Source organism: Diabrotica virgifera, chromosome 1 (assembly GCF_917563875.1).
Source record: "Diabrotica virgifera virgifera chromosome 1, PGI_DIABVI_V3a".
NCBI lineage: Eukaryota > Metazoa > Arthropoda > Insecta > Coleoptera > Chrysomelidae > Diabrotica > Diabrotica virgifera.
The window spans coordinates 189,247,944-189,272,676 of record NC_065443.1 but is presented as its reverse complement, the minus strand read 5'-3'; the positions used below and the strand labels follow the sequence as shown (position 1 = coordinate 189,272,676).

The following is a 24,733-nucleotide window of genomic DNA, read 5'->3' as shown; positions in this document are numbered from 1 at the left end:
TAAGGGTCTGACGTCACAGGCCACTCGTATCGTTTGCCCGTTCGGGGTGGGCTATTGCATTTAATGTAGTTTGCCCATAGATAAATAATATAGTTGAAATATCTTGTTTTACTCTGTGGCAAAAATGATTTTTTCTGTGACAGGCAAAATATTAACATTTTATCTCTGTTGACATGTATCAAAAAGTTCTTTTTTATGAAATTACTTTTGTCGTTTCTTGTGTTGAAGAACAAAGAAGAAACAAGTAACTTAAAAATAAACAAAACTTTTGGTAATAAAAGTAAGAGTAACTAAAAAGTATTGGTGCTACTATAGTATGCGGTCTACAGTCGGGTTTCTACTATAGCTTGCGGTCTACCGAGGGATGCGGTGTAAGTATAAGCTGAGATGATAAAGATATTAACTTGTAAAATTACAATAATGATTCTTCTTATTTATGCGTATTATTACCTTTGTAAAGAAGGATTTTGTTGGCTATGTACACGTTATATCGGTACGTCTGCTAATCACCATAATCTTTTCTCAGAAGGCTCTGAACACAATAATGAATCCAGTAGGTACTAATAAACATTACAATAAAATATAATCTTTATTATAATGCAAATTACACCGTAATCTTTTCCAGGATATACGAAATCCTTCGATTAGAGGTAGGTAGATCAAACCCACAGGGTAAACCGTATACTATAATTGGTACCAAACTATTGTTATTAACGGTTTAAACATGCTTATTAATAACTCTTACTTATTTGCCTTGACACCTCGCATTTCTCTAATAGAATAGAGCTTTCACTACTTTTTATAAAAGTTGCCACGATGAAGACATCAACGGTAGGTAAGTTAGTCAGATTGACCTATTGAAAAACCCTCGTCCGTCATATTATGCGTTTTAAACTATTTACAAAATAGCACTCAACTTTATCAATTTCAGTTTAAAACTAAGCTGATTGGGGAACTACTTATTACAATATATAAGATGAACATAAATAATACCTAGGAATTTTCCATTAAAGACGATTAAAATGTAATATACCCGTGATACCTACCCTAATTGCGTTGTTTCCGACTAGCTAGCCCGGTTGACGGTAGCCAGTGACGTCGAACCAATAGAAGGACGTTCAAGAGCCTCCTAAGATATTTAAATTTTATAGCATTTTCAAATCGTCGTAATTAGCGTACGGGTTAAAAATATTTGTTTTTTTCGCATGCAAGCGTTTTAAGATCATGTTACCTTATGTTTTTTAATATTATTTTAATATTTAAAAATTTATGCAAGTTCCCTATTATGTTTCCAACAATTTTTGTTTGAATCGTATTTTGTTTTTGTCGTTTAAATCAGAAATTCTCGTGTGTATAACTCTTTATATATTTTTATTTCGTAAAAATAGGATATCTTGGAGTGCGATGACACACGGAAAACATCTGTTGAATTTTTGACCTGGTTGACCCTTCGTAGACTTGCGTCTGACACCAAATTTAATATTTTTATTTTGAAATATTCCTTGCTTGGCAGAGCGAAGTTTAGTTTTTTATGCATTACATAGGGGTAATTAAATTCAAGAAAATGAATCACTTTCGTCATGATTTATTATCAATAATATTTAATCAAGTCAAATTAAGACTATTAGATAAGTAATAACTAATACTTATGTAAAAATTACAAAGCAATAACAATTACCTGTTATTATTCTTAGGAAATCTAAATAAACTTATTCCTCTTCCTGTCGCAGATGAACATCCGTGAAACACATACGAGTAACCAGACATTTATAACTATTATAATTATATAAATGCTCAAACAAACTTTTTAAGTCGAGTATTTACCATACACGCCTACGAACTATCGTAAAACAACCAGGAGGGACAGAATTAGCATGTTGGTGATACTTAAAGCAACTAGGTTCGCGCATGCGTCTTCAAAAACGGTACACGTTTTTAGTGCGGTTGTGTCGTTTCTCTGTGGTCCTTGTTCTCAGGGTAGTATTTTGTATTTTGACAACGGCACCCGATTTGGGCGTCGAAACGTTAATAAAAATCATTTTTTAATAATATTGTGGCTTATTTCCCATTATATATAGTTAAAAAATAATACTGTCATTGAAGAAGAAAAATTATATGTTGCTCCACAATATTGATATGATATGCAATTATTATATAAAGGTAAATTTAATTAATTGTATTTTGCTTGCAGTACTGCATTTTAATAACTAATTTTATTTACTGCATACAATTGTTTACGTTTTAATAACATAACCTGAATCTTATTTTTTCTTCTTATTATTTTTTTGGACTATGGCCTTGACAATTATCCAGTAACCAGGACTAATATATTTGGCCAATATAATTAAAAGTGCGAATAAAATTGCAGAGCGTACAAATAGGTGTCGCTTTGCCGAGCTTGCACGGTCCCAATATAAAACCGTATAAACCTTCCCTGAACTTCCACAAATAATTCAACATCAAAATTAGCCAAATCGGTCCAGCCGTTCTCGAGGTTTAGCGAGACTAACCAACAGCAATTGATTTTTATGTATAAGATAAGCAAAATAATTCTTATTTGACGTTAGTAAAATGTATAAATGTCAAGTTTATTGGTCGCATAGCGTTATTCATAGAATAAACTACTATTTTTCGTTGGTGAAACCGGCCATTAGTGGCTTAAACATATATATGTTACCGTTAAAACCAGATTTTAGTTAAAACCCGAATTTACTAGGAAAAACTAGTTTTAACTATGCCCTTTAGACAATTCTAGTTTTAACTAGTCAAAGCTAGATTTGACTGCTACATTCAGTTAAAACTAGAAATCCCGAACGGATTTCATTTAGAGTAGTTTATACTAGTTCAAAGTAGCTTTTTTTGGAATTACTGGCGAATACCAGTTAAAATTGTTGCAAGAGACAAGTAGGTATGTATTATGGCTTGTTCGGGGTAGTGTTAATGACGAAGGCGGCCGGTCGGTAGCAAAGTAGTGTGTGAAACTGTTGATTGTTTTGCATCGTTTTTATTGGTTATTACACCACTGTGTATTATTCACCATTAGTGATAATATCGAAGATCAGATTGAGAGCAGAGATATAAGAACGTGAAAAGAACGTGTTTTGGAAATGATTTTAAAAATGGAAGAGACAGAGAAGAAAGAAAGTCACTACAATGTTGCGATCAAAAGCATATAGGTATAATAAATTAATGGTCGAGATGCGGAACTGTCTGCCAAGAAAACACCACTGTTGATTTAGAATTGTTGAAGTTGGCGAAATAAAAAAGTTAGTTTCTAAAATTGATCCCATCAAATATTATGTACCCGTCGAAAATATTTTTGGCATAATTGAAGCTGTTGCTATTTTTCATGGAAATCAGGATAGGTTGAAGACTGAAACCGCCAGGATATAGCCAAATATAACTTTTTATTCATATGATCAGTACTTTTATACCAATGTGTGAAACCAGCCAACGGAAGAAGAGTAAAAATATAAAAACGAAGAGAGGTCTTGTGTCCACACCTATATTGCATTCAGAAATGAATAGTCGCTGTCAGGTAAATTTGATCGATATGCAATCACAAGAGAATCGCATATAAACTACTCTAAATGAAATCCGTTCGCGATTTGTAGTTTTGACCGAATTTAGCAGTCAAATCTAGTTTTGACTAGTTAAAATTAGAATTGACTAAAGCGCTTAGTTAAAACTAGTTTTTCCTAGTAAATTCGGGTTTTAACGGTACACGTACATATACACATAAAATAACGGTAACATATAATACATAAAAAGGAAGAAGATAGTTTTAAAATAGATATGAATAAAAATTCAATTTGTTAAACTCTGAATGGTCTTGGTCTTGTTTATTCAAAATCTTCTTTTATCCCTAATATGAATGATTTTAGGTCTTAATTCTTTTTTTATTTTAGATCTTAATCGTTCATATTAGGGATAAAAGAAGATTTTGAATAAACAAAACCATTCAGAGTTTAACAAATTGAATTTTTATTCATATCGATTTTAAAACTATCTTCTTCCTTTTGTCATGACACAGTGTATATATGTTTAATAGATACGTTTAGACAATTAAATTATTATTGTATTTGTACAAGATATCTAAGGGGTATCCCGAATAAAGTATGTGCCTCCTAGTGGCGGGATACGGGCAACAATACATTGGCTTATTCGCGGTGTGCAAGTACTTGGAAAGGGAAACGAGAAACGACCGTGCGCGAGTCGCGTAGAAATATTGCAACTATCTTAAATAATTCATATTGTCAATTGAAATTGTCAAATTGACGTATATTTCATACCTTCTCTCATTGACGCAGAAAAATTATATATTGCTCCACAATATTGATATGATATGCAATTATTATATAAAGGTAAATTTAATTAATTGTATTTTGCTTGCAGTACTGCATTTTAATAACTGATTTTATTTACTACATACAATTGTTTACGTTTGCTAAACATAACCTGCATCTTATTTTTTCTTCTTATTATTTTTTTGGACTATGGTCTTGACAATTATCCAGCAACCAGGACTAATATAATTGGCCAATATAATTAAAAGCGCGAATAAAAGTACAGAGCGTAGAAATAGAGGTCGCTTTGCCGAACTTGCACGGTCCCAATAGGGCAGTCCTTACAGTAGGGATCCTGGCCTATACAGAAAAATGCAGGCGGGTATGGGCTAATACCGCACTTTGGTTGCATTGGTGGTGTATTGGCTAAAGGTGCAGGGCAGGGTATGGTGCTGATAGAAAAGGCATTCAGGCATCAAATATCCAAACAAAATCTTTTCAGGTCATAAAAATGAAAAGACCTTCTCCAAAGATATAAAAACTTATACTGAAATGATGGCATCTCCTGAGGTAAAATATACCGGAAGCAAAATGAGCCTCCGTTCGGATCTCCGGGTGAGGACTATCTCAGGGGGAACACCAAGAGTCTGGAGTTAGTGGATGCGCTCAAACGAAGGAGAGTTCAAATTGCTTGCATTCAAGGGCGGAGAGGTGGAGAGGTCAAAGGGCGAAAGAACTAGGTGAAGGTTACAAATTGTGGTATGCAGGGAGTAGTAACACTAGAAATGGAGTTGGTATAATTGCTGATAGTGAAATGAAAGATAACGTAGTGGAAGTTGTAAGAACGAGAGATAGAATGATGCAGTGAAATTTGTAATTGATAAAGAGGTATTGAATGTTGTGTGTGTGTATGCTCCTCAAACAGGTCTGGGTGAGAATGAAAGAAGAGCTTTATATGACCAATTAGGAGACGTCCTGAGTGATATTCCGTCAGAGGAGAAAGTTATAATAGGAGGTGATTTCAATGCACATGTGGGCCAAACCAAGGCAGGATACGAAGCAATACATGGGGGATTAGGCTTTGGAACTAGAAATGAAGCTGGAGATGACATGCTTGAATTAGCAACAGCATTGGATATGGCGATTGTTAACACATTCTTTAAAAAGAGAGAAACTCAACTTATTACCTACAAAAGTGGACATCAATCCCAAATAGACTACTTCATGATAAGGAAAGAAGACATACGTGAATGCAAGGACTGCAAGGTAATAGTGAGACAGTAAGCCAACAACATAAGCTGCTTGTTCTGGACATCGAAGCAAAAATCGAAACTAAACAAAAATATCGGAGAGGACCACAAAAAATCAAGTGGTGGCTGCTAAAAGATGAGAAAGAAGGTCTTTCAGGAGAAGAATAGTAGAAAAAATATGTTGGAACATGAAAAGAAGCCCTAATACAATTTGAAGAAAAATGCCCAGTAGTATTAGAGAGACTGCTATTGAAATACTTGGGAAAACGTCAGGAAAAAAGTTTGAGGATAAAGAGACTTGGTGGTGTTCAAACGAAGTACAAGGAAAAATAAAAGAGAAGAGAACATTATATAAAAAGTGGCAAGAAACCAGATCCGACACAAATCTTCATAACTATATGGTGGCGAAAAAGGAAGCGAAAGTAGCAGTAGCAAAAGCCAAAGCAGAAGCATATTCAAACCTATACGATCAACTTGATACCAGGGAAGGCGAAAAGAAGATATACAAGGCGTCCCAAAAGTAGCGGAACGGTCGAATATTTCACGAATAGAACATCGGATCAAAAAACTGAAAAATACGCGTGCAATAATTTTCAAAAATCTATCGAATGACACCAAACACGACCCCCCACTCCACCCCTGAAGGTGGGGTTGGGGGTAACATTAAAATCGTATATGGAAATCCCCAGGTTTTATCGCAGATTTAGATTTCTCACGTAAAAGTAAGTAACTTTTATTCGAGATATTTTTTCGAATTATGGGCAGATGGCGCTATAATCGGAAATAACGATATATCATAAAACCATAAGAATATTATAGAAATGGTCTAATATCTCAAGAACTACACTTCCAAATGAAAAATAAACAAATACGTCTTTATTATTTTTCAAAAAGCTATCGAATAAAACCAAAAATGACTTTCCACCCCACCCCCTGGAGGTGGGGTGGGGGGTAACTTTAAAATCTTAAATAGGCACCTTAATTTTTTATTGCAGATTTGGATTCCTCATGAAAAAATAAGTACATTTTTTAGAATTGTTGATAGATGGCGCTATAATCGAAAAAAAAAAACGATTTATTAGCGCCATCTATCAACAATTCTAAAAATGTTTTGAATAAATGTTACTTATTCTTTTATGAGGAATCCAAAACTGCAATATAAAACGGGGGTTCCTATTTATGATTTTAAAGTTACCCCCCACCCCACCTCCAGGGGATGGGAAGTCATTTTTGGTGTTATTCGATAGCTTTTTGAAAATAATAAATACTTATTTTTTGGTTTTTTATTTGGAAGTGTATTTCTCGAGATATTAGACCGTTTCTATAATATACCTAGGGCGTCACGATATATCGTTATTTCCGATTATATCGCCATCTATAGATAACTCGAAAAAATGTCTCGAATAAAAGTTATTAACTTTTACGTGAGGAATCCAAATCTCCAATAAAAACTGGAGGTTTCCATTTAAGATTTTAAAGTTACCTCCCACTTCACTGCAGGGGGTGGAGTGGGGGGTCGTGTTTGGTGTCATTCGATAGATTTTTCAGTTTTACGATCCGATGTTCAGTTCGCGAAATATTCGACCGTTCCACTACTTCTGGGACACCCCATTAGCCAAACAGAGAGCAAAGAAAGCAAAAGATTTTAATCAGATTAGATGTATCCGAGATGAAAATAATAAAATACTAGTTCACGAAAGGGATGTCAAAAAGAGATGGAGAAAGTACTTTGACAGCTTATTAAATGAAGAATTTGATAGACAAGCCTGTAGAGTCAACGGAGACAGTAGCAGCGATGGTCACCAAAATAACAAACAAAGAAGTGGCTCAAGCGCTTCAAAAAATAAAGAAAGGAAAAGCGGTAGGACCAGATGATATTCCTGGGGAAGTATGGAGAGCATTGGGAGAGACAGGAACAAGGTGGCTAGCAGGTCTATTTAATAGAATTATGGAAGTTGAAACACGCTGAAAGTCCTCCGTCTAAATATTTGAAAAATTCCGACTCAGTTTACAGTTGTACACTTTCGCTACACCCTGTATATCGATCTTCCGCAAAGTGCAGAGTATGGCGTTTTTCAATTCTCACGGGATTTGGATGTTTATTTCGGTTTTTGCGATTCTTTGAAATTTGGTGTACAAAGGTGCCCCAAATTGTTTATATCCTACGCATTTAAGAAACGGAATATTTTTCAATAAACCCTTGAATTGTTGTAGTTTACAAGGTAAAAAGGTTTTTATGATATTTACAGTTTTGGTTTGTCGGTTATGTGTTCGTCGGTATATCCAAATAGCTAGAGGAAGAACCCCTGCTATGCTCTAGACTGTTGCAGTCTAGAAGATGAAAGATTTTTATGACTTTCTCAGACACAAATTTATTGAGGGTTGTATTAGAGCAGGAAGGATTAGTCGATTGCTTTTTCAGCTCTTAAATATTGGTTCTAAAAACTAACTGTAATTGTATGAGTGATTCATCGCATTTCGTGTAAACTCGAGAGATTTTGTTATTGCGAAGTTTAAGTACTTGTAATTGGTTGAAGGTAGGACCATCATGGCGTTCGAGGGATGTCTTGAGAGTTTTTTCTGACCATTTGATTGGTAGGGAAATATCTGGTATGATTCCTATTGGTCTAAGTAGGAAGTCACTTTTTTTTGGGAGAGGAACCCAAGTTTTAGAAGGATCGAGTTAGCGGTCCTAGAAAGCAGTTCCGTAGAAGTCACCATCAAGTGAAGTTGAGTGATCAGTTCCACCAGGGCCACCATCGAGTTGAGTTTAGTTTTGGTTCCTTTAGGGCCATCGTCATGGAGAAGAGTTCTCCCAGGGCCATCATCGAGTTAAGTTGAGTTTTGGTTCCCTTAGGGCCATCGTCATGGAGTTGAGTTCCATTAAGTGTTTCGGAATGTAGTTTTCCAGTTTCCCAGCCGGCTAGGTTAATTCCAGCCCGGTGAATGTGATGGTGTATAGTGAACCCCGGCGATTTTCCCGCTGTTTCTAAGCAAATCGTCGTTACCATTTTATACCAATTTTGGTATCCACTAATTTCATTTAAGCAGTCAGAACCAGAAGTAGGAGAGAAGAGTTCAATTTTCTCATTACTATGTTTAACAGTGCAGTTAAAACATGTAGTATGCTCACATACTTTATTTTGGTCAAAGTTAATGAACTTTCAATAATTACGTTCGAGTCTAACTAAATAATTTTATTCGAGTAAAAGTAAAATTTGATCCAGTTTAACGAACTTTTAAACTATTTATGTTCGAGTCTTAACTAAATAATTTTGTTCAAGTAAAAGTAAATTTGATCCAGTTTAACGAACTTTTAAACTATTTATCTTCAAGTGAAAGCTGAATTTTTCTATAGTAATGTTTGTTTATAAACAATGTACTGTTTGCTGTCACTAACGACAGTGAAGTATTTCGCGAGTGCAATAGCGCCTTGGACTTTCGAATCAAGCTACGAGGAATAAGCCAGGACACTAATTGTTAAGGTATAATTTTTATATTTGTAAAACTGTTCGTTTCATCTTTGATTAATTGGTAATCTGGTCTCTAAGTATAACAGAGAGATCAGAGATTAATTTTTTTGTTTTTAATAAATAATGTTTGATTTTCAACATATAATTTATTTTCTTCCCTTCTCTCTTGAATCGTAAGAACGATAAAACATTGACTGAGTATATAATTTTGAGTGTAAAGTAAAGGAGGTAAGTTACATTATAACATTTTGTATATTATGTATATCATTTTATTTGACTATGTTTCTTTGTTTTATTTTAATTTATCTTTCTTTGTTTTATTTCTATTTTTTTTGTATAAAGTTTGGTTTCCCTTAGGTAACCAATGGCGCCCAATATTTTATTTTTTTGTATTTTTCTTTATTTTTTTTTTCACATCCTTATTTCGATTTTTCTATCTTTCTAATTTTTCTAAGCTAATAAGAGTATATCATAACATCTATTAAAGAATCCACTCCCTAAAATCTCTGAGACAGTAGCAACCGAGGTACTTAATAAATTATGTAGCACGAATTTTGTCCACTCTAAGTATATCTTTGTTTATCTAATTAGTCATGTTTCATAAAACAACAGGGGCTATCTATTGTCTTGCATTAAAATGGCCCCATATGACTTCCATTCTTTGTCGTGTTTCATAAAATGACACCCTAGAACGTGGGGGCCGCTACATAAAGTTTGGCTTCCATTCGTGGGGCTGTTTCATAAAATTAATTGTGCTGCATAAAAATGGCGCCGCAACGTTCGAGCTATATTTTTTGTCTAATTCTTATTAGCTTATCTTACATAAAAATGACGCAGCCAACCTGGGACATCTTTTAATTATTAGCATTCTATAGTATTTTCTATCTATTTTTTAGCATATTTGATTCTAGTTACATTTTATTTGCCTTCGTTCGATCGTAGTCCAAACGATCAGCTGTAACCCATATTTTTCCGGCGCGAGAGAATTTTGAACTCTCCGCAGTTAGCGATCCCAGCCGTCAGCCGATGGATGCTCTGGCCGACCGGCGAAAACCTTTTTCGATTACGAGGGTATGACAAACAGTTGTTGAATTTTTACCCCGTTGCATTTGGTATAATTTTGTGTTTACGCTTGATTTATGAAAATAAATACTATTATTTTCAAATTTTATTATTTTTTGTGTTGTAACTTACCTACTCAGCAATGTCTTACGATCAAGAGAAAGGATATTAATTTATTGTTTGTGTTTATGTTTTACAATGTTTTGTAAAAAATGTTTTTTCGTTAAAATAACGAAGAAAACTGTAAAATTTTTTTTGTAATTGATTAAATAGAAACATTCAGCAATTTAAATTTTAGACAATAACCTTTTTTGTCTAAAACAACGTAATTCAAATTAATTTTCATTTTTTGTCGTTAATATTTTCATTTTCGACTTTAGCTTAATTTTAAATAACAATTTTTAAATATTTTCTTATCATTTAACAGATTAACTATTAGGTAAAGCCTATATATTTTGTTTTGCCATTTTGTTTTCGTATTTTTGAATCTGTTGAGATGTTCGACGGATTAAAAATCTGTTAGGTTTGAAAATTATTTTTTTTTTGAGTTATTGTGTGTTACGGTCCGAAATTTTTGTTTATTTTTTCTTATTTTTTTGTAGGAGATCAGCTTGATAAACGTCGTTTTGTCTTTAATAGCGAACTTACCTATAAGTCAACTTTTTTAGTATGGTAGATTGTAGTACTTATTTTAGTTTTTCTTACATCAGTATTTGTGGTCTAAATTTTTCTTTTCTTAAGAGATTTTCTGAAAATTTTCAGGGCTTACAGTCTTTTAAGTATTATTTTCCGATGGTGGGGTAAATACACTCTACACGTTCGGTATATTAGTTTCGATGGTGGACTTTCGAAAGAAGTCTACACGTTCGATATTTTGGTTCGATGCAAGTTCGTCTGACGTTCTTGGCAATCGATTTTGTTTGAGTTGTTATTAGAACAAATTTTTGGGTATGGGCCTATGTTGTGTTTGTTTGTTAGTCAACTCACCTTATGTTTGGACCACATTGTTATTTTTTGTACTACATTAGATTGACTCAGAAAGAACTAATACTGTTCTTTATTTTATTTTACTTTTTTTGAAGTTTTGCCGACGGATGGTAAACATTTTTTTTGCTTTTGGTTTGCTATTGCCTATGGGGCCTATGAGTTCCGATTTTTTTGTTGTTAGGAGTTGTTGTTTGGCAGTGTGAATGACCAGACACTGGGGAAGCTTAGGGTTTTGATTTGGGATAAACTCGGCAGTTGACCCGTCGGAATGAGAAGTCATTCATGGTTGCAATTCAGCAATAGATCCGGTGCTTTTAGGAATTCTTGCGCTCTGTTGGTAAACTTATCACAAGCATGTCTTTGAATCCAACTAGTTTGTGAAAATGTTTTGCTGTTCAGTTATTTTTTGTATGTGTAAAATCACAATTTTTATTTTTGGACAGGACCGTAATCGACTATTTTAAATCTGTTTTGTTGTGAAGAATAGTTCTTAAAGTATTCTTTATTTTCCTTTTAGTTTTTGATTTTATCGTCTCCTTTGACTGCTTGCTTAATTCTTTCGTTTATTTTCTTTTTTATTCTGTTTACGCCTTTGCGTACTTCATCTTCGATATTTTTATTTTGTCCGTGTTAGAGGAAAAGTTACACTTAGATGAACTTTGTCCTATTTATTGTAAATATTTGTATATAGTTTAGTCAGATTTTAGTTCTTGCTACCCCGACCAAACTTTTTGTTGATTTTAAGGGTGTTAGTAAAACTTAGTCTCATTTTAATTTTCTATATCTTTGGTGGAATATGGTTATTTTTTTTTGGTTGTGTATCCCGGAATATTAGACACTACCGATCATGTAACTACCCGATTAAGACTTAACCGAAAATGTACCTATTATTAGGCGTCTGATAACGCGTTAGATATCATTCATTCTGGTTATCACAACTAATCTAAACATCCACCACCCTTTTTGTAAATATCTTTGTCCAGTTGCCAACGATAGTTTAGCTTTGAAGAACTAAAATGGTTCGTAAACTATCGGTAACTCCTTTTTTTGTGTGTATGTGTGTTTGTTTTTTTTGATAACAGCTTATAGCGTTATCAAACTATGTTGTCCCTGGTGTTAGCCGTAAATGAAAGACTTTACGCATCCAAACAACATGGTATTTTTTTTTATGGTGTTAGTCAGGGATGAGATACTCCTATGCATCCATTATATGTTGTTCTTGGTGTTAGTCGTAAATGAAAGACTTTACGCATCCAAAACAACATGGTTTTTTTATGGTATCAGTCAGGGATGAGATACTCCTATGCATCCATAATATGTTGTCCTTGGTGTTAGTCGTAAATGAAAGACTTTACGCATCCAAAACAAGGACAACATGTTATTTTTTTATGGCGTTAATGATGTATATATATCATCATTATTCGTATGTTATTCGTGGTGTTAGTCAAGGTTGAAAGAAACCTCTGCTTCCGAAAAAACGATAACATACCTTGGCTAGATTTTTGTTGATGATGACGCAGAGCGTCGTCGTCGTTTTTTTGTGCGTTATTTTGTTAACGATGACGCGCAGTGCGGTCGTATTGTTCGATAGCGTTTGAGTTTTATTTGCGTTTAGGATGACGCGTTGCGTTATCGCATTTTTTTTAGTTTATTTGAGCTTAAGATGACGTGTAGCGTTATTGTATTTTATGTTTTCGTTTTTGTCGATGAGTTGTGTAGTGTATTTGTTAGCGTGAGCCTAAGGTCTCTGAGCAATTACACGACGAATTAGTTATTTGTGTTTTGGGACAACACTGTCGTGTTGTCATTACTGAAATATTTTAGAGGTCTTTAGAGCCAACGAACCGTCCCTGGAGTCGACTCGTCAAGTCGAATGTCCAGTTTTTTTTTGTTCTGGGATTGCATTAGGTTAATCTTCTTTTTTTTTTGTTTTGACCGTTTCATTTTTTTTTTGGTGTTTGGTTCCGATTTCAAACTGGTTTGCACGACGTTGAAATCGTGGGGGAGGCAGTGAAACACGCTGAAAGTCCTCCGTCTAAATATTTGAAAATTCCGACTCAGTTTACAGTTGTACACTTTCGCTACACCCTGTATATCGATCTTCCGCAAAGTGCAGAGTATGGCGTTTTTCAATTCTCACGGGATTTGGATGTTTATTTCGGTTTTTGCGATTCTTTGAAATTTGGTGTACAAAGGTGCCCCAAATTGTTTATATCCTACGCATTTAAGAAACGGAATATTTTTCAATAAACCCTTGAATTGTTGTAGTTTACAAGGTAAAAAGGTTTTTATGATATTTACAGTTTTGGTTTGTCGGTTATGTGTTCGTCGGTATATCCAAATAGCTAGAGGAAGAACCCCTGCTATGCTCTAGACTGTTGCAGTCTAGAAGATGAAAGATTTTTATGACTTTCTCAGACACAAATTTATTGAGGGTTGTATTAGAGCAGGAAGGATTAGTCGATTGCTTTTTCAGCTCTTAAATATTGGTTCTAAAAACTAACTGTAATTGTATGAGTGATTCATCGCATTTCGTGTAAACTCGAGAGATTTTGTTATTGCGAAGTTTAAGTACTTGTAATTGGTTGAAGGTAGGACCATCATGGCGTTCGAGGGATGCCTTGAGAGTTTTTTCTGACCATTTGATTGGTAGGGAAATATCTGGTATGATTCCTATTGGTCTAAGTAGGAAGTCACTTTTTTTTGGGAGAGGAACCCAAGTTTTAGAAGGATCGAGTTAGCGGTCCTAGAAAGCAGTTCCGTAGAAGTCACCATCAAGTGAAGTTGAGTGATCAGTTCCACCAGGGCCACCATCGAGTTGAGTTTAGTTTTGGTTCCTTTAGGGCCATCGTCATGGAGAAGAGTTCTCCCAGGGCCATCATCGAGTTAAGTTGAGTTTTGGTTCCCTTAGGGCCATCGTCATGGAGTTGAGTTCCATTAAGTGTTTCGGAATGTAGTTTTCCAGTTTCCCAGCCGGCTAGGTTAATTCCAGCCCGGTGAAGGTGATGGTGTATAGTGAACCCCGGCGATTTTCCCGCTGTTTCTAAGCAAATCGTCGTTACCATTTTATACCAATTTTGGTATCCACTAATTTCATTTAAGCAGTCAGAACCAGAAGTAGGAGAGAAGAGTTCAATTTTCTCATTACTATGTTGAACAGTGCAGTTAAAACATGTAGTATGCTCACATACTTTATTTTGGTCAAAGTTAATGAACTTTCAATAATCACGTTCGAGTCTAACTAAATAATTTTATTCGAGTAAAAGTAAAATTTGATCCAGTTTAACGAACTTTTAAACTATTTATGTTCGAGTCTTAACTAAATAATTTTGTTCAAGTAAAAGTAAATTTGATCCAGTTTAACGAACTTTTAAACTATTTATCTTCAAGTGAAAGCTGAATTTTTCTATAGTAATGTTTGTTTATAAACAATGTACTGTTTGCTGTCACTAACGACAGTGAAGTATTTCGCGAGTGCAATAGCGCCTTGGACTTTCGAATCAAGCTACGAGGAAGAAGCCAGGACACTAATTGTTAAGGTATAATTTTTATATTTGTAAAACTGTTCGTTTCATCTTTGATTAATTGGTAATCTGGTCTCTAATTATAACAGAGAGATCAGAGATTAATTTTTTTGTTTTTAATAAATAATGTTTGATTTTCAACATATAATTTATTTTCTTCCCTTCTCTCTTGAATCGTAAGAACGATAAAACATTGACTGAGTATATAATTTTGAGTGTAAAGTAAAGGAGGTAAGTTACATTATAACATTTTGTATATTATGTATATCATTTTATTTGACTATGTTTCTTTGTTTTATTTTAATTTATCTTTCTTTGTTTTATTTCTATTTTTTTTTGTATAAAGTTTGGTTTCCCTTAGGTAACCAATGGCGCCCAATATTTTATTTTTTTGTATTTTTCTTTATTTTTTTTTTCACATCCTTATTTCGATTTTTCTATCTTTCTAATTTTTCTAAGCTAATAAGAGTATATCATAACATCTATTAAAGAATCCACTCCCTAAAATCTCTGAGACAGTAGCAACCGAGGTACTTAATAAATTATGTAGCACGAATTTTGTCCACTCTAAGTATATCTTTGTTTATCTAATTAGTCATGTTTCATAAAACAACAGGGGCTATCTTTTGTCTTGCATTAAAATGGCCCCATATGACTTCCATTCTTTGTCGTGTTTCATAAAATGACACCCTAGAACGTGGGGGCCGCTACATAAAGTTTGGCTTCCATTCGTGGGGCTGTTTCATAAAATTAATTGTGCTACAAAGTTGGACAAATGCCAGACGAATGGAGAAGCAGTATACTGGTACCTGTTTACAAAAACAAGGGAGATATGCAACAATGTACAAACTACAGGGCTACAAAACTGCTTAGCCACACCATGAAAATATGGGAAAGAGTAATTGATAGACGGATACGTGAATAGAGACCGAAATATCCGATAATCAATTTGGCTATATGCAGGGCAGATCAACAACAGATGCAATTTTCATTATAAGGCAGTTGATGGAAAAATAAAGCAGTAAAGAAACAAACGCTCATATGGTATTCATTGATCTTGAGAAAGCATATAGTCCAGAAAGCCACTGCGCATCCGCTAGGAAAAATATTCTAATTCGGATTTTTTGCACAATCTTACTCAAAAAGGACTCCTTTTAACAAATTTGCATGTTGCCAGGACCAAAAGGTGGTCAAAAAATTTTTAAACGTTTTTTTTTGTTTTTTTCCTAAAATTATTTTTTTTGCATGGACAATTTTTTTTTTAGGTTTTTTGGATCATTCCAAACAGAAAAGGTCTTTAGTGACTTTTCTCTAAAAATGATGGTTTTTGACATATAAGCGATTAAAAATTGAAAAATTGCGAAATCGGCCATTTTTAACCCTCAAAAACTATGTGAAAAACTGAAAACTTGAATGTTGCCAAGGTAGGTAGATATTCTTTAGATATAGATTGATGAAATCCCGAAGAGTTTTTTGCAATATAATATTCAAAACTCCTTTGTTTTTAATTTCTAATCACGCGTGCGCGACACTATTTTCCACTGTTGAATGTGTATACAGTATGGTGAAAATGAAAGGAATAAATTCGTTATTTCGTAAACCGGCTACTTTAAGAAAAAAACCCGAAACAGGTCGATTTTTATTTTTAAGTTATGATATTGTGGAATATATGGTATGCTAGTGACGTCATCCGTCTGGGAGTGATGACGTAATAGATTATTTTTTTAAATGATAATAGGGGTCGCGTTGTAGCTAATTTGAAAAGTTCTTCAATTCCCTATTTAGTAATGTAAACATTTACATAATTATTTATACAGGGTGTCCAAAAAATTTTTATTAAATTAAATTATTTGACAAAACAAGAAGTAGAAGGACACCCTGTATAAATAATTATGTAAATGTTTACATTACTGAATACAGAATTGAAGAACCTTTCAAATGAGCTAGCACACGACCCCTATTCTCATTTAAAAAAATCATCGATTACGTCATCACGCCCAGATGGATGACGTCACTAGTATACCATATTATCGTAACATAAAAATACAAATCGACCTGTTTCGGGATTTTTCCTTAAAGTCGCCGGTTTACGAAATAACGAATTTATTCCTTTCATTTGCACCATACTGTCGGTGGAAAATAGTGTCGCACACGCTTGATTATCAATTAAAAAACAAAGGAGTTTTGAATATTATATTGCAAAAAACTCTTCGGGATTTCATCAATCGATGTTTAAAGAATATCTACCTACCTTGGGAACATTCAAATTTTCAGTTTTTCACATAGTTTTTGAGGGTTAAAAATGGCCGATTTCGCAATTTTTCAATTTTTAATCGCTTATATCAGCGTTTCCCAAATAGTGGGTCGCGACCCGGTACCGGGCCACGAAAGCAAAATGCCGGATCGCCTCGTCGTTTCACATCTTGCTGTTTAAGGGCTTGTCCATATGAGGGTGGTTTGCCAACGTCGACTGCGCGGTTTACCTGTTTTACTTGATCTCACCCTAATACCGCCTTTGAAGTTACCAAGGAAAACAGGGGGAAAACAGGTAAACCGCGCAGTCGAGGTTGGCAAACTGCCCTCATATGGACAAGCCCTAAGGCCGTGCTCTGACTGACGCAAGGCTTTTCCGAGGATCAAAGCCGTAGCACAATAATGTGTTTGGGTGCATTGTAGTATCCCAGAGAGGGATTAGCTGTCAAAAAATATGCCACTGTTTTTAACCGAATCTACGCAAGAGTGTGTAAAATTTATAAACTTCATAAAATCTCGCCCACTGAACTCAAGAGTATTCTCTGCTTTGGCTATCAAAAGGGAATGTTGTAAAAATACTTATTCAACTGAAGGAAGGAATTTCAATGTTCTTAGAATAACATCCACCAACGACAAGGGATGCAATATTTCAATTTAAATACGGTTTTCATGATATCAATTGGTTAATCAAGGTAGCCTATATTTGTGATATTTTTGACTTCTTGAACAATTTAAATATGACATTACAAGGTAGCAATGTGACTGTATTTAAAGGACAAGAGAAGGGAAGCTGTAATAAAAAAACTTAATTTGTGGACACGCCGCGCGGAAGTAGGAAATTACAAAGCTAAGAGAACCACAAAAGGAGTATAACGTGAATTCATTGCCGGATGAGATTCCAGCGACTTTCAAGGAACACCTGCTAGGACTGGAGGCAAATCTGAAGAAATATTTTCCCCCCATCCACAGCAACAAATGGATAAGGAATCCATTTACAATGGACGTAGAATCCGAGACATAGGACTTTCGGATTTAGATATTGACTCAGTAAATTGAACTATCATATGTGATAAGAAACTCAAAGACATATTTCATAAAATACTACTGATAGATTTTTGGCTGTCTTTATAAAATTAATATTTTTAAAAGCGATAAAGTTTCCAATTCCTTTTATTACGACCTATAAGTGTTAGTCAGGGTTCTCAACACTGGTTTTCCTCAAAAATAAAAAATAATATAGGAACCATTTGGAAGTCGAACCGGACCTGAGGATAAAATTAACATCTTTTCCTCCAAATGCGAAGGTTTTATTTAACTAGAAACAACTGCATACTTCTCATTAACAAAGTATTTGATTTTTATTTTGTTTTATTACATTTTGGTTTGAGCCAATAATTCTTTATTAAAATATATAAAACTATAATAAATATTTAAATAAATATGTTTTCTTGTACACACACAACAGGGTATGCAAAACAATTAGTTGGTCACGAAGGATAAGAACAAAAATAACCGGGCCACGGAAAAATAAGTTTGGGAAACGCTGGCTTATATGTCAAAAACTATTATTTTTAGAGAAAAGTCACTAAAGACCTTTTCTGTTTGGAATGATCCAAAAAACCTAAAAAAACTTTGTTCCATGCAAAAAAAAAATAATTTTAGGAAAAAAACAAAAAAAAAAAACGTTTAAAAATTTTTTGACCACCTTTTGGTCCTGGCAACATGCAAATTTGTTAAAAGGAGTCCTTTTTGAGTAAGATTGTGCAAAAAATCCGAATTAGAATATTTTTCCTAGCGGATGCGCAGTGGCTTTCTGGACTAATATGATACGAGTTCCTCGAGAGATTCTGTGGTGGGCACTCAATAAGAAAGGAGTCCCTGGTGAATATGTAAAGATTGTGAGGGATATGTATGAGGGAGTAACGACTAGTGTTAGGACAGGTGTGGGAGAGACTGATGAATTTTATGTGAAAGTAGGATTGCACCAAGGCTCTGTGCTTAGTCCGTATTTATTCTCATTAGTTTTGGACAAGATAACAGCGAAACTACAGGGTAACATTCCATGGTGCTTAATGTATGCTGATGATGTCGTGTTAGTAGGAAATAGTGAAAGAGACTTAGAACAAAAACTGGAACAATGGAGGCAAGCTCTGGAGGAAAAAGGTTTAAAACTTAGTAGGACAAAAACAGAGTATTTGGAATGTTCATTTAAAGATAGAGTTACTACAAATAAAATGGTATCTTTGGATGGTGAACTGATTGTAAAAAGCAATAGTTTTAAGCACCTGGGATCGGTATTACAGAGTAATGGAGAAATAGATGGAGATGCATGCAGTAGAATTAGGACTGGATGGATGAAGTGGAAAGAAGCGAGTGGTGTGTTGTGTGACAGTAAAATTCCAATGAAGCTGAAGGGAAAATTCTATAAAACAGCCATAAGACTGGCTATGATGTACGGAACTGAATGTTGGACAGTGAAGAAGAAAGAGGAACAACGAATGGATGTGGCGGAAATGAGAATGCTTAGGTGGATGAGTGGAGTGACAAAGAAGGATAAAATTAGAAATGAGTATATTAGGGGAAGCCTAGGTGTGGCACCAATTGATGCCAAAATGAGAGAGCATAGGTTAAGATGGTTTGGTCATGTTCAACGTCGAGACGTTAATCACCCAATACGAAGAATAGCTGAAGTGCAGATTCCTGGAAGGAGTAGGCGAGGAAGACCAAAGAAGACCTGGAGGGAGACGATAAGGCAGGACATGTTGGTAAAGTTGATTGACATTGATATGACCCAAGATAGAATTGTGTGGAGAAATTCAATTAGGAAAGCCGACACCGCATAGGGATAAGGCAAAGAGAATGATGATGACAAGACATCTAAGGTACATTTTTCTTTACATCAAGTTTTCAATTATTATCCTTGTAAAATAATTTTTCAATAATTTTCATTTGTAATGTCAGCTGTCAGATGTCAACACCGGACAGATGAAACATTTAAAATCCAACGTCCAATCAATCACTGTCAGTCAACTGCTCGCATCACTCTGTTGGGCATCACCCAACCGAAAATGGTTGGGTGATACCTTACCATGACCAAATTTTATATGTTTGTAACGTCTAAGTGGTTGTTTTTACTGTTTTATAATTTTTAAATAAAATTGAAATCTTTCATCATCCGGAGTTGCACAACAGACCAACTTTCGTAATATGCAAACACCTACAACTCGAAGTAGTGGTACTTTTTTTATACTTTGACGTAAGTTAAAAACTTTGTACAGACATCTTTTTACTCATTAGTTTAACTTTTTATTGTAGCATTAGCTCTGAAGATGACATATATGTCGAAAGCGCTTAGCTAAGGAAATTAAATATATTTACACACTTTAATATACTTTTTTCACTTTCTTCAGTAGTATAATAGTCTCCCGTTTTATACCGCTAACGCGGCTTTGGGATTATCGCAGGGTACTCTGCTATCTCTACGGTTTAAGGTATACAAGGAAGGTAACAGGGCCAGTGCTACGATTCAACCGCCTATTATTAGCACTGGTTTTACCCGAGGTACTTATTTTATTCAGTCTGGGTCGACCTGGGGCCTATAGACATTTTTAAAAATGTCTAGATGTTCTCGCCGGCGCTGGGAATCCAACCCCGGCATACCTGCGTGGAAGTCAGACATCTACCGCCAGATCGATCCGGGCCCAACGACAGAAGTAAAAAAATAATACAGACGAAGAATAAGGTGAAATATGTCCACTGACCTAAAATTTAAAGACAGGGAAGCAAGACCAGAGAATAAAGGGAAAATGTCAGAAGGATTGGTACAAAAATATAATATAAATAAAATTTTCCAGGTGTTTTCTTATTTTTCTTCATCATTTACAATGGCATTAAAGTCAAGACAATTTCGCTGTCATAACTGGGGGTTGTTCTATTCTTAAATACAAATCACATGCTACCATTATTTGTCTGACAGGTATTCTCGAGTTGAAGCATATTGCATGTAATCAAATGAACTATCCTCTAATAAAGTTGTCCCAATATCGCACCTCAAAAATAACGACAATGCTTTTTTAAAATGCTACTTTAAAGTCTATAGCATATTTCTGAATTGCCACTAATGACACAGATAAAATTAAATCATCAGTATGTTTTTTTATATTACCAAGTACAACAAAATATGTAAATTACTAATAAATCATTCCGTAACGTAATGTTCTTACCTTATGTCCACCTCCGCCATGATGTTCATTATTCCTATGTCCACCACCACCAGAGCGATGCACTCCCTCTCCACCCTCCCTTTCCCTATCTCTATCGTGATTCCTTCCTCCCCTATGGTCACCCCTTTCTCTATGTTCCCTAATTTGTCCTCCGCCTTCGTGACTACCACTGGCACTTCCCCCACTACCACCTCCCGAATTTTCCTTGGGAGTGGGTTGCCTCCGCATACCCTCTTCTTCCTGCCGCTTTTCATAATGTATAAAATCGTCAAAGATAGAAGTTGAGTGTCGGTAGGCATGCATTATACGGAGAACCTGCACTCCTTTTGAATGGGGTACCTCTTGAGTATCCCTAGAGTTTGTTACTGGTTTGTTGTCATTGTTCTCAAGACGGATATGACGCAACTGGACGTTTGGAACATCTTTAACATATATCCAGCGAACCTATAAAAATAATTTTGCAAAATATATAGTTCTTTTAACTACGCTAACAATAATTAAACATTACAAGTGAAATAGTTTTAAAAATACTTTTTTCAATTAACCTAAAAAAGGTAGTTATAGTATCTAGCTATAAATAGTTGGATTTTTAATTCCTGGATTTTCGGTCTGTTATAAACAAAACGTAATATTTTAAAAAGTTTACAAAATGCACATCATGTTTCTCCAAGATATTGTGAGAAAATTTTAGAGAAACACGATGTGCATTTTGTAAAATTTTTAAAATATGTCATGCGTGTATTGTGTATAAATTACGTTCAATAGTGTAATGTTTAATAATTAAAAGTGCTTATGGCGAACAGCCGAAACGTTTAAGCAAAATAAAATGTTTTATTTATATCAGACCGAAAACCCAGGAATTAAAAAACCATCTATGTATTTAAAAATTCAAGGTTAGAAATTAAACAATAAAGCTATAAACTATATATTTGATATCTATTGTACCAAAAGCCCTCACCAAGAAGCGCTACAATGCAATTTTTGTCATTTTGGGATTACTTTGTGAGTAAAACAGTGTTATTATTTTTGTGTATTTTTATTTAATTAACACCGATTTTGTGTTTTAAAAGAAATATAATATCAATTAGGTAATTATGACATTTAAAAAAAATAATTTCCTAAATCAAATTAAATTTTAATTTAATATTATTTTAATTGAAAACACATGAAAAGAATGAAAGACAACATACCGGTGAAGAAAATATGGGAAGCCAGGATACAAAAGAAAAGAAGTAGAGGAAGACCTAGAGAAGATTGGGATACAGTAGTCGCTAAAATCATCCAAAGGAAGGGGAAAACAATAGCAGAAGCAAGCCGATTAGCATACAATAAGAAACAATGGTCAACATTTGTACACACTAGTCGGAGAGATAGAAGCGGATTATATGCGTGATAAGTAATATGGAAAAACTATAAGGGGATATGTTGAATTAGTTGTGTACATGACTTTCATCAACGGCCGGAAACCAGAGTTGGGGCCGAGGGTAGTTATAAGGGGTCAAAGTCGCGGATTTTATTATTTTTTTTATGACGCTCATGATCGAGGTAGTGCACCAAAATTTGGGAATAAGTAGGTCATGACGTAACTAAGTAAAATCTCTAGGGGCGGAACGCTGCGCGGCCGACAAAGGGGTGGGGGTAGGGGTGCATATAAAAAATATAAAGGGTTTTTTGCGACGTTTGTGATTGAGATAGTGGACCAAAATTTGGGAATAAGTAGATCATGACATTACTAAGTAAAATCCCCAGAGCCGGAAACCAGAGTTGGGGATGAGGGTAGTTATAAGGGGTCAAAGTCGCCGTTTTTATTATTTTTTTTTGTGACGCTCATGATCGAGAAAGTTCACCAAAATTTGGGAATAAGTAGGTCATGACGTAACTAAGTAAAATCTCCAGGGGTGGCACTCTGCGTGGTCGACAAAGGGGTGGGGCAGGGGTGAATACAAAAAATATAAGGGGTTTTTTTGCGACGTTCGTGATTGACAGAGTGCACCAAAATTTGGGAATAAGTAGACCATGACATATCTAAGTAAAATCCTCAGAGCCGGAAACCAGAGTTGGGCATGAGGGTAGTTATAAGGGGTCAAAATCGCCGTTTTTATTGAGATAGTGCACCAAAATTTGGGAATAAGTAGGTCATGAGGTAACTAAGTACAATCTCCAGGGGTGGAACGCTGCGTGGCCGATAAAGGGGTCGGGGTAGGTGTGAATATAAAAAATAAAAGGGGTTTTTTGCGACAAAATTTGGAAATAAGTAGACCATGACTTAGCTAAGTAAAATCCCCAGAGCCGGAAACCAGAGTTGGGGATGAGGGTAGTTTTAAGGGGTCAAAATCGCAGTGTGTATTATTTTTTTTGTGACCCGGCACAACATTTGTCCCCCACGCAGCGTTCCGCCCCTGGAGATTTTACTTAGTAATGTCATGATCTACTTGTTCCCAAATTTTGGTGCACTATCTCGATCACGAACGGCAAAAAAACCCCCATATATTTTTATGCTCACCCCTGCTTACCACCCCTTTGTACCCTAAGCAGCGTTCCGCCCCTGAAGATTTTACTTAGTTACGTCATAACCTACTTACTCCCAAATTTTGGTGCACTATCTCCATCATGAGCGCCACAAAAAAAAAAAATAATAAAAACCGCGAATTTTACCCCTTATAACTACCCTCGTCCGCCACTCTAGTTTCCGCCTCTGGGGATATTACTTAGTTATGTCATGGTCTACTTATTTCCAAATTTTGGTGCACTATCTCAATCACGAACGTCGCGAAAAACCCCTTACATTTTTTTATATTCACCCCTGCCCCACCCCTTTGTCGACCAGGCAGCGTTCCACTCCTGTAGATTTTACTTAGTTACGTCATGACCTACTTATTCCCAAATTTTGGCGCGGTATCTAGATCATGAGCGTCACAAAAAAGAATAATAAAAAACGGAACTTTGACCCCTTATAACTACCTTCCTTTCCCACTCTGGTTTCCGGCTCTGGGGATTTTAATTACTTATGTCATGGTCTACTTATACCCAAATTTTGGTGCATTATCTCAATCACGAACGTCGCAAGAAACCTGTTTTATTTTTTATATTCACCCCTACCCCCACCCCTTTGTCGGCCACGCAGCGTTGAGCCCCTAGAGATTTTCCTTAGCTACGCTATGACCTACTTATTCCCAAATTTTGGTGCACTATCTCGATCATGAGCGTCATAAGAAAAATAATAAAATCCGCGATTTTGACCCCTTATAACTACCCTCGGCCCCAACTCTGGTTTCCGGCCGTTGGTGAAAGTCATGTACGCAACTAATTCAACATATCCCCGTATAGTTTTTCCATATTACTTATCACGCACAAAATCCGCTCCCAGCTCTTAGACTACACGTGAAAGGATGTACCAGTCCCGACACTGAAAAGTAAAAGGGACTCAAAAGACTATATATATATATATATATATATATATATATATATATATATATATATATATATATATATATATATATATATATATATATTATAATTTTAATTTTTAATTGACTGGTACAGAAATTAATTCAAATTTATATTAAAAATTGTTTAATTCAATTTAATTAAAATTTCGTTTAATTCAAATCTTTAATTCAATTTAATATGACTAGTTACACATACTATTTTTTCATAGTAAAAATAATTCATTAT

The 24,733-nt window shown here is 34.9% G+C and overlaps 1 protein-coding gene across 3 annotated transcripts in view; it reads right to left on the bottom strand.

The window, feature by feature from the left end:
- Window positions 1-24,733, bottom strand: part of LOC114329227 (YTH domain-containing family protein 3) — a 151,123-nt gene that overhangs the window by 36,916 nt on the left and 89,474 nt on the right. For all 3 annotated transcript variants that reach the window (XM_028278271.2, XM_050641866.1, XM_050641865.1), the window contains one exon: window positions 21,059-21,502. In XM_028278271.2, the coding sequence (XP_028134072.1) occupies window positions 21,059-21,502 (444 nt within the window). The remainder of the gene's footprint in view (window positions 1-21,058; window positions 21,503-24,733) is intronic.